The sequence below is a fragment of the Takifugu flavidus genome, chromosome 7 (assembly GCF_003711565.1).
Source record: "Takifugu flavidus isolate HTHZ2018 chromosome 7, ASM371156v2, whole genome shotgun sequence".
Taxonomy (NCBI): Eukaryota; Metazoa; Chordata; class Actinopteri; order Tetraodontiformes; family Tetraodontidae; genus Takifugu; species Takifugu flavidus.
In genome coordinates this window covers 12,834,017-12,845,215 of record NC_079526.1, presented here as the reverse complement: position 1 = coordinate 12,845,215, position 11,199 = coordinate 12,834,017, and the positions used below count along the sequence as shown (strand labels likewise).

The following is an 11,199-nucleotide window of genomic DNA, read 5'->3' as shown; positions in this document are numbered from 1 at the left end:
AATTCACATTCAGACATTATTCATTCAATAGCAATCATGGAATATTTCACTGGAATAATTCTTATCCTCTGCAGCTTACCAGAAAATCACATGTGCATTCAATGGTAAATTTCTCATTCTGTGGATTTCTGTTCTGTTTGACCCCTGACCTTCTATGCTGAATATCACACAGGCTTCTGTGTTATTGGTGTTGGGTACCACAACACGATAATCTCACATTTTAAAAAAACACCCCTTTTTAGGTCTGTTGCAGAAACGCATCAGCTCCAAGCTGGAAAGCAGCGGCGGTGTTTGTGCATCACGGCTCAGTTCTGGGGTGGGAGTTGGATTACGGCCTCAGTTTCCTCTGAGCACGGCGTGCAGTGTCAGGGGGGCTCACACGTCTGCAGACATAAAGGTCAAGAGTGGGGAAAAACGCTGGTGACGGTGGGAGGTTGAGGTTTATGCTGGAGACGCTAGTGAACACACGGAATGTGCCTCGCCGCCACCTCAGGGGAGGCAGAACGCAAACACTTCAACGCTGGACCATCAATTTAGAGTAAATATAATATAGTATATTATAATATAATATATATATAACATAATATATATAATATAAATATAATATAGTATAGTATAAGGCAGTAAATGGAGGATACGAACAAAAATGTGTGTGTGTGTGGGGGGGGGGGTTGCATGATATGAATGATTGAAACAAAACCTGAACTTAAAAAGAACCTCCTTTTAGAAGCCTTTAATATCACCAGATGCTGCTGCTGAAGCCAGTTTTGCTGCACTTTGTTACCAAGTAAAGTCTCTCTCTCTCTCTCTCTCTCTTCTCTCTCTCTCTCTCCCTCTCTGTCTCTCTCTCTCCCTCTCTAAGTCTCTCTCATTCTCTCTCTACACCCCCCCCTCACTTTCTTCTTGTCTCTCTGTTTCTCTCTGTTTCTCTCTCCCTGCTCTCCCTGCTCTCCCTGCTCTCCCTGCAGGGAGTGAGACGTGCTAAGTGTTTTTGCCTACACGCTGCAGCGTCTCACTCTTTTACAGTATACGTTTTTAACCGCTTAGTCCTCCAACCCTGATCTCCAGACGTGACTCACCAACATTACTCCACCACCACCTTGTGCAGACACACACGCGCACGCCGCACGCCACGCGTGCGGTTACACAACATGTGGAGGCAATTTTTGCCTCAGCTGATTCATCTTCATTTGAGGCTGAACTGACTCTTCATCACATCCTCCCACATTATTGCAGAACAGGTTTTTCCATCAGCTCCTCTCCATGATTTCAGGCATAATGTCCCACCTGCTTCATTTTTGCTCTACTTAAAAACCAGGAACCATCCCATCTTTGTACACATCACACTCACCACAATTAAAGACTTTCAACACTTTGCAGAATGTAATTTCCAGAGAATCATGTGGATATATGAGTGTATAAAGGAAGTCTTCCATTCAAGAGCACCTTCCAGATGGTAGCAGAGGGTAAAGGTGGAGCCAGAGTGAGCAGGGTTGGTTCCTAATGATTGGTAACGAGCCAGGGGGATTTATTCTTAGGTCTGCATCTGTGCAGTTCAACAGTATGATAGAAGAGGGTCTAACAGGGCAACTGTGTGGGTAGTGCAGGTGCACCTGCAATGTAAATGTGTAGGAGACACCATTCAATTTGTAGCGGTGAACAGGTTAAAATGACAACTTCTGGAGCATGTAATATTGGCACCTGGATATTTCCTGAGAAGAGCAAACCCCAACAGGAGAAAAAAAACAACAGACAATCCAAAGTAGCTTCCTGGCTCTGACACTGGCCATTGTCAATAAATGCAACAGTTCACATCTATATAATCAGACCCAATCAGACTTATTTGTGAGCAAAACAAAACATATATATGTTGCACAATACTGAGTTGTGCATGCGATTTCAGACCTGCAATCAGGCAGTAAAAATGTGATCCTGGACTCCCACCGGGTCATTATTTCAATCAGCCAACAAGTGATTGGTGCAATTCTGGCAGAATACAATAACACACAAGCAGTATGGGTCCGACAAAGAGTAGCAACCCATTTTTACTCTGAGATTGTCCTCAGATGGTAGGTAAACACACACACATACACATACACACAAACTGCAGAAAAGATTTATAGGCAAAGTCTTGCAGTAGCTTTTACCATCATGCAGTAAGTGGCATGAAACACTCTCTCTCTCTCTCTCTCTCTCTCTCTCTCACACACACACACACACACACACACACACACACACACAGACACTCACTTACACACATACACATGTGCATGCCTCTATCTCCATTAACAACTAACCCAGAAAAATATAGCGATTAAATATTTACTTTGGTTGTAAAACAAGAGGGAAGAAGAGAGAGAGAGAGCACAGGTTTACAGTCTAACAATGTACAGCATGTTTAACGTAAATAAACCTCAGAAATGAAGATTTCCACTCGCTTCTGCAGTCCAGCCTCAACCACTTGTCATGCAATCATTTCAAGCACAATTATTCTGGGATGGAGGAGGACAGAAAGAGAATTTCTGTTCTTGTCCCTTTTATTTCTAGGTGCACACGCAGAATCTTCAAATCTCCTTCTAACCATCGGTGTGACGTCGGCTTGTTGTCTGCCAACAACCAACAACCTTTTTTATATTGCTCAAGGACACAGTGTGACAATAACAGAAGGCAGCAGGAGTTGGCAGCTTCTCTGATCACATGACCATAGTCTGCAGTCTGGAATTACCAGATAATTCAAGTCATCATGTAAACAGATGCATAAACCATCATTCTAATATGTGGAATCTGCAAACCAAACACAAATCATAAACCAAACACGGTGTTTAGCTGTGGAACGTTGCTGATGAGCCGCTAACATCACTCCCCACCCACATTCTCCCAACGCAACACAGACTGAAACCACGTTTTGTTTTGTTTTTTATTAACGCATTTCTGAAGTGCATCTGAACCTTGGATTCTATTGCGATTACCTGATGACTCCCAGTTATTGGACTCTCCCGGTCATGTAAACTGGCCCAGTGATGTATTCTGCAGCTAAGGAAAACCAGCAGCTGTGGAGTAAACCTGAGAAGGATGAGAAGACAAGACACCAGGATGTGTTTGGATTCAGCTAAAGGGCACCAGGATGATGGCAAAGGAGGTTACATAATGTGTGTGTGTGTGTGTGTGTGTGTGTGTGTGTGTGTGTGTGTGTGTGGTGGTATTTACAGTCAAACAGCTGATGCAGCTTCACACAGTGAGGGAAAAGTTGGAGGGGATGAAGAGGGAGATTAAGAAAACCCATCTGTTGTAGAGCAGGCAGCTGGGTTTGTGGGGTGGGGGGGTGTTGGGTGGGGGGGGGGGGGGCGGTTGGGTATTGACTGTGTGATGCTATTATTCCGAAACACTCAGTCAACGTTGTTCACCAGTTCTGTCATGAATCGGCAGCGCACGTGTTGGCTGCCTGGTGGCTGAGACAGAGCCTTTGTTATTAGGCATCATTATATTCACCTGTCAAAGGCCAACGTGCACGTGGATGAATGTGAATGAACTGAATAATTACGATGCTCTGAACTCTGGGCCTTTCTTCCTTTATGAGAGTGCTTCTCTGTGTCTCTTGAAGAAGAGATTTCAGTTTGCCGTTGAACGCGCGAGTAAAGGTTTTTGGGGTTTGTTTTCTGATTCTCACAGACTTTTCATGGATATTCTTAAAACACCAGCAGGCAGAAGGCCGCAGGTTTCTGGTGGTCCCATCATCGATTCTGCTGATGGAAGGGAGCTCAACAGCTTCTGTGCAGAGCTGAATCACATTTAGTGGAAGATGATGCACCATTACTGCACAGAGTCCACGCTTAACGCCATTAGGGTGGTTTAAATTAAATCAGCTCCATTTAACGCGTGTGGCAGCCATTATCATTGCTCTGGCTGGTCGGAAACAAAAAGGATAGACACAGTAAACATAAATTATGTGATAAAAAGTAATTATCGCATCCGTCACTCGTAAAATTAGGCTTTTATTCTTCAAAGCCTTTTCATTATTTCTCAGTCTTTATTTGGGGGTAGGTGTTTTTTGTGTAGGTTGAAAAACATGGCCAAACATATGTTCTTAAGCTCTTGGCATCCATGTCTGTGCAGGAAAAATCTCCTGAGGATCAGCTAATCTTCCAGATGTGTGATGCAGGATGGGCACTGCATATGGACAGATGTTTACCCCAATGCCCACTACAGCCACCAGGGTCAAAGGGTCAACAAAGGTTTGCAGGAGAGGTATTTATGTTAAAGAAATTGGAGGTTTTAATGTTTTTAACTTTATCAGAAACACCATAGCCAGGGGAGGCTGAATACACTGGCCCTGCTCTCCATGGAAAAGTCCCCACTTTGACCCAGAACTGCAGCTGGAGCTTTAAGTCCCCAGCATGAAATTGGGTTAGACAAATAATGTTGATGCTCGATGTGCAGAGTCCAGAGTTAATTACATAATAATCAGGAAGTCAACAGGAGCAACTTGTCATTTATTTTGGAATATAACCACACACTAAAGGCTCTGTGTGATGTTACTCAGCGTATTTAAAAAAAACAAAAAAACATCCCTCAGTCTGCAGGCAAGCAGCCATGTCAGAATACTGAAATCTCCAGAACAGTCAGGCTTGATCCCAACCTCAGGGACAAACAGGAGAAATGCTGCCGTGTTGCTCCCTCTAGTGGTCATATATAGATATACTTAGATATAGATATACTGCAACCGCTTCATTTTTTCTACTGTACATTCTGCAGATTTTATTTGAATAGGAGATGACTGTAACTTCCTTTCACGTGGGCAGTATGAAAGGACGTTGAACTTATTTTACTTCCATAATTACTGACAGTGAAAGCCAACAGTTTAACCTTTTAATAATAACAATAATAATAAAAACAGAACAGGAACAATTGGGGGTTTCAGCCAAGGCCAGCAGGTACAGTAATAGGCCCGCAAATGTACAATACAATCTTTAAATATACATATGCATGTGAGGATAACAACCAAAAAGAGGATGGACAGAAGCCTTTCAGCAGCTGTGCCAACGTGTTCTTCACTGTGGTGAAGGAAATGACAACCTCTATAGCTGAATGGAACTTTGCTGTTTTGCTGCATTAACACCCATTTGCAAACCCGAAGTGCTGGATTCAAATAGAGGTTATCAACATGTGCAGGGATTGAGTTTAAAATAATGAAAACTGTGCAAAAAAAGTGATCACAGCAAAGCAAAACAGAAGTGAACAAAAAGAATTTAGCAGATTTGCAGAGAAACGTGGAGAAATGCATCAAAACCTAAAATTTTAAGCAAAAGACCGAGGAATTACGTCCCTGACTTAAACTGTGAAATGTGCCATTAGCCTGTTTGGTGCCAGTTTTCCAGCTGGTCCACTGCAACTTACCGTCCTTGACCTGTTCGGTGAGCATGACTGTAAGAATGAGACTGCTGCAGAGTCCAATATAAAGGCAACAGTTAAAAACACATCAGTTTAAAATGGCCGTATGGGAGTTAAGGCCACTCAAACTGAGAATCAAAGGTTCCGTCCCATTGGTCCAGGCTGGAACGACACTTGCCTGCAAGTCCAAACCAACACTGCTCTGTGTCCTTTGGTCATCAGGATGAAATCTGGAACACTGAAGTCAGTCCATGTGGATCCAGCATCTGCTGTGGGTCAGTAGAGGGCCACATCAGTAGTTCTTTGCAAAAATGCAAATAGAAATCTGCTTTGCGACGGCTCCTTACTGAGCTCGCCGGGGCTGCAGCTGAAGCGTCACTCTTCTGCCTGCCAGACAACAAGACAGGCCCCCTGCACTCTCTGGAATACCAAATAGCTTATGTAACTGCTCCTCAGTCAAGCAGACCATCTGACAGAATCTGGGAGTCAATCAATCATTGAGGCCATAGTCACACAGCTCCTTATAGATTCTCTTGCGAATGCCGGGCATGTCCTCCTGGCTGAAGTGCAGAGGCTGCTTCATGGAGAGACGGCGGCAGTACTGCGAGCACGAGACAGACAGATAAAACAGTAAGTAATCCACATCCACAGAGAGGCCGAAAGGCTGGAAGTAGACGGCAAGCAGACGCCCTCCGGCGTCTTCAGAGCCTTTAGAGGAATAGCAATCAATGATGAGAGAGAAAGATGAAAAGAGCTGCAGGGAAAGGGAGGAAGGAGAAGAAGAATCTGTTACCTCAAGAACAAAAACCCCGCAGTCGCTGTCGTTCTTCTGATGAGGAATGCCCTGCGGAGACAAGACGCCCCAATTATGTGGAGCAAAGCAAACAAAATCAACCTTTACCTGAAGTGAAACCTTGAAGGTCTGATTAGAGCAACCAGCCACGTTTGAGGACAGTGTTCCAGTTACTGTTACTGTTTAGGACAGTGGGATTTGAAACAGGTCAGGTCATCAAAAAAGAGTCAATTCAGACCCAAAACAATCCAGAATTCTACTGGTTTGAGCATCCAAACCAGTAGAATTCTGGAAGAACGGCTCAGACGGATCACATGACTATTCTGTGAGAAAGCTGGTCATTGGAGGTTTCAACTATATCATGATAAGAGTGGTTATGCTAACCTTCAGCAGCGGCGGGGGGGGGGGGGGGGGGGGGACACCAATGAAGGTATTTACTCAAAGTTATAGAACATTTAAGTGCATCTTCAAGCAGATGATATAAAGTTTACCTTAATGATGCTAATCTTCCATCCTTTCTGGAAAGCCGTCTGCTCCTTCTCTTTTGCTTCAGACAAAAGATACTTCATAATGTTCTGAAGGTAAATGACAAACCTGACATTATTGGATGTAATAAACGGTGTTCTGGGGTCAAAAACATCTCCATGTCCAAAGGTAACGCTGTTAAAGGTGCAACTGTCACCATCTCACTGCTGACAAACAGCTTTTCTCCAATCTGAACTCAGTGACACTCACATCAGTAGTGTGTCTGAAGACAATGCCTTGGCTGTCATAGTAGCTGATGGTTTTGGTTTCCATGGTGACCGTAATGAGAGACCAGTGGATTTCTAAGTGAATGGGAAATAGTAACAGCGTCTTGGAGAACAAGTCCACCTGGAAAAAATCCCCAAAGTTTACTCAGACACAAATTAGATTAAGGTGTTTTTAAATGCTTTAAGTGTCTCCTGTCAGAGCAACGTTGATGTTTAGAACTCTAGAACTTCCTGCAGCGACCGCTGCTCTCAACCCGACTCATGACTGTGACATATTTATCCACTAGGCTCCACATCCTGAGTTACATATCTTCTAAGCTACAGTAATACCGTTAAAAACCAATTCATTCCCATTTCCTCCTTACTTTTTTTGTCCATCTCTTCACACCGTCGTAACCCTTAGCAACCAGCTGCTTGTGGAAAAAACTGTTGAAAAAATGAACCTGAGAGAATCATGAAAGAATCATTAATCACACGGTCGGTGTGTGAGTGTGAGCTGTGATTCAAAGGAAAAACACACCCTGGTTTACCTTGTGTTGGGTTTTCTCCATGATCAGCTCACCATACATGTTGATAATCTGACAGGCAAAGAGGGAAGTTCCAACATAAGAGTTCTGGATTCAGTTCCATTTTTGTGGAAAGGAACTTCCTTATCAGTAAAGCAACCTTTTCCGTGGCTGCCTCACTTCTTCTGCCCTCTTTACCTGATCGTTTATCCAATTCTGTTCCTCCAGGGTGCCGAGGTCCTCCAGGCTCAGGCTGTGTTTGTTGTACATCACCATGAAGCCTGCGACAGGAGCAGAGGCCAGCCCCGCCCTGTATCGAGCTATCTCCCCTTTGAGATCCACGCTCCTACAACAAAAACAGGGAGAGGAGGCCAAACTTAAAAGAGAAATGGCAGAGAGCTTTAAAATGTAACAAATGTGTGTCCAGAACGTTTGAACTCTCCTCAGTTCTTTGAGATTTTTGTATGATGGAATCAGGCGTGCTTTGATTTACAGTGGAAATCTGAGGTTTGGTCTCTCTCAACAGATGTGTGAAGCACTGATTCAACGCACCAACTGTATGTGTCCGCCTGGAAGTGTGTGCTTTTAAAAACCTGTGGCTGAGGTCCGAGTTGCCGTTCTTCTTCAGGTATTCCAGGACATCGGCCTGACTCAGAGGAATGAAACTTCCATACTTGATGTAGAAGCTTTCCAGAAACTCTGAGAGGATGTCAGCATCACAGAGATTATTACAACATAAATATTAATCAAATGGAGAGTGATATGTTCCATGATGTTAATGGGAAAAGAAAAACAAGGTATGTTTGAAAGGTCTTTAATCCTAATTGGTTGCGCAAACATAAGACAGAAGACATATATTCATGTGAATAATAAACAACTGCCTTCTCACCATGAATCAGATCAATAAGATGCTCCCTGCTCTCCTCTTCAACCTCCGTCTGTCTGCCATCTGGGCCCGACGCTCGTTCCAGGTCCTTCTCCCAGGTTCCAGGCAGACAGTAGAGTCCGTGGTCTCTTAATGCCCAGAGGTGGTCTATGATGGATATTGTCATAGGAGCATGTGGATCCGACTGAGCGGCTTGAACCTCCATGTGTGTTTCAGGGAGGCCCACGTTGGTGGGTGCCGAGCCGCTGCCGTTAGACACAGACACAGATGATGGAGAGTTGATTTCATCAGGATGCAGGTCCACCTGCATCTCCGTGTCAAGGTCCCGAGTGGAAAGAGGGGGGCCCAGATAGGGGGGCAGCCCATTTTCCATTCCGCTCGCATTCACGGCACCTCCCTTCGCCTCCTCTTCTGGTTCAGTGTCAGACAAACTTACAGTGTCTCCATTCTCCGCAGATTTATCTGAGCTCCAGTCAGACACTATGTGGTCCATCTCTGCATCTCTGTTTAGTCCATGAGTTTGCACAAAGGCTACTTGAGGTAGGACATTTGTCTTACAATTCTTCATATCAGCTCCACAACCCCCCCTCCTTCCACCTTTGACTTCCATTTTGGCTACAGGTGTAACTCCGACTTCTCCCCTCCCCCAATCTGCCACCCCTGACGGCATCAGCACATCTTCACCGTCCTGCTGCCCTTCAATACCATCCATCAGTGAACCGCCCACCGACATGTAATCCTTGTTCTCTTCATTCCTTCCTGTTCCATCAGCTACTAATATTGTCATTTTGGTCATTTGCACCTTTTCATTTGCGTAGCCTTCACACTCAATTTCCCTTACTGTCTCATTGGGCCAATTCAAACATTTGACATGATTCTGTTGGTCGTGTTCGTTCCTCTTTGGAGTGTCGAAGACTTCACTGCTACCTGCCTTGCCTCTTCCTCGCCCCCTTCCCCTCCCCCGGCCCGCAGCCCTGACATTGTGTGCTTTACTGTTGTGGCCACAACAGTCACAGGCCTTTGGAGTCCTCTTTCTGCTGGATGTACGACCATTGAGGGGGCCTTGGCTTGGGGATGGTGTCACTGCGGGTGATGCTGGGGTCAGGTTAGTATCAAGAGGCTTAGCGACGGCTACAAACGTTGGCGCGGCATCTACAGCAGCGTACACTTTGGCTAAGGTCACAACAGTTGGATCAACAGTAGTAGGACTGAGAGAACAGGCCAGGGTCAGCTCTGAGTTGGAAGGAAGACCTTTAGTGTGACACGTGTCAGGTGTTTGGGTTTGGTCCTTTTCTGAAATATCTCCAGATGGAGATTGGGAAGAATCAGCTTGCAGAGGTGGTGTTGTCGCGGGAACTGTCAGATGAGGTGAAGCTAATGGTGTTGTTTTCATTGGGGATGCAGAGCTGCTGTGAACCATGACGCCCTTCTTTGGTTCATAATCCCCATCCCTAACACCCCCTCTTTTACAGTTAAGTTCTCTTCTTGCCTCTGAATTTTATGTATAATTATACGCTTTCTATGATTTACATTCCTTCCTCAAGCTTTTGCACTGTGTATTTAAGAAATTGTCATAAACCTTTCCTCCACCAGAGTGGTGACAGATGAGTCGGCATACAACAGAGAAGGTATTGTGTGTTCCTCAGTGATGAAAAGACTTGGCATCGAACGTCATCATCTCCTAAACAGACAGAATGGAAACCAGATAGTCAGAAGGAGTCAGAAATATATATGTATGTATATATATTGTCCAGAAAAAAATATTTCAGTACAGTAATAACATTTTTGCTTAATAAAAAAAAAACATGCAAGAATTGAGTTTGAGTTTATGCATGACAACACAATAACAGTGTCAATTATTTCAAAAATTATAGCTTCATACTGTTTGCACTAATTTGGCTTGCAAATAACTTGTATATGGTGCAGAATAATAACAACAAACAACAGATAGACGAGATTTGCAAAAATGCTTTTCCTGAAAAATATATGTAGAAATAGCTCCATTACCATTATAACTACCATTAGTAACTAAAAAGTTGCACAGATGCAAATATGCATGCAAAACAATCTTTGGAAATCTTGTGTTATATTCATATTTCACCCCATTTCGTTAAAATCCTATTACTCGTGTAATTCATTAGAACCAATACTGTAGGTAGTGAAGTAATAAATACAGACCATCCAAAATTCAAATAGTCTTACAACAAATGAAGCACATCATTTAACTATCACATTTCAGGAAGTTTTGAAGAACTTATTTCCACCACAGCTAGCAAAGCTAGCTAGTTGCAGACAAAACACATACCAACGAAACAAAGCAGCGACCTGATTCGCTTCTTCCATTTTCAGTCGAAATGATGCTGCTTTTTTTTGTTAACGCGCAGCAAATGAGCAGCTGTAAATAATATCAAGAGAAACGGGCGACGGGAGGCGAAAACGAAGCAAACGGGCACGATCACTACCTTGTCAACGAAATAGCGGCTAACAACGATTTCAAGACACATTCTTAGCTGCCGTCCCTCGCTGATGACGTCACACCCCGGCTCGACCGCAGGCCGCCTCAGGATATTCCGATTTAATCTGGCCGGGATATTCCGATTTGATCTGGCCAGATTGAGCGCTCAGCCACTGTGTGTGCGACGCGTCTTTCCCCTTTACTCGTGTTTAAAAGCGGTGTCTTTAGAAATAAAAGCCAAGAGGTTGAAATTACTATTTGCAGCAGGCCTTTTACACAATACGTCCAGCAGGTGGCAGTATGAGATAAATTCATTGTGTGCGGCACATTTTTCTTTTTATTTTAATGTGTATTTTCTTTATTTCATATTATAAAACTTTACAGAGTTAATGATTAAATACTGACGCAAGATTAAGTGA

The 11,199-nt window shown here is 43.8% G+C and overlaps 1 protein-coding gene across 5 annotated transcripts; it reads right to left on the bottom strand.

Moving 5' to 3' along the window:
• Positions 1–4,853: 4,853 nt before the first annotated feature.
• On the bottom strand, positions 4,854–10,919 carry LOC130528869 (sentrin-specific protease 3-like). Of its 5 annotated transcripts, none has more exons than XR_008951420.1 (11): positions 10,631–10,847; positions 8,329–10,006; positions 8,033–8,138; positions 7,638–7,785; positions 7,464–7,511; positions 7,299–7,376; positions 6,917–7,054; positions 6,673–6,756; positions 6,182–6,232; positions 5,736–5,989; positions 4,854–5,657 (listed from the first exon to the last, which is right to left on the bottom strand). XR_008951420.1 is itself a non-coding variant. In XM_057038672.1 (10 exons), the coding sequence occupies exons 2-10, from the start codon at positions 9,743–9,745 to the stop codon at positions 5,879–5,881; spliced, it is 2,181 nt and encodes a 726-aa protein (XP_056894652.1). In that variant the 5' UTR covers positions 9,746–10,006; positions 10,788–10,919; the 3' UTR covers positions 4,854–5,878. The 5 variants fall into 5 exon arrangements, 3 of the variants coding, with proteins under 3 accessions (XP_056894652.1, XP_056894650.1, XP_056894651.1); XR_008951421.1 differs by having other exon boundaries at positions 4,854–5,654; XM_057038672.1 differs by having other exon boundaries at positions 4,854–5,989; positions 10,788–10,919.
• Positions 10,920–11,199: the final 280 nt, after the last annotated feature.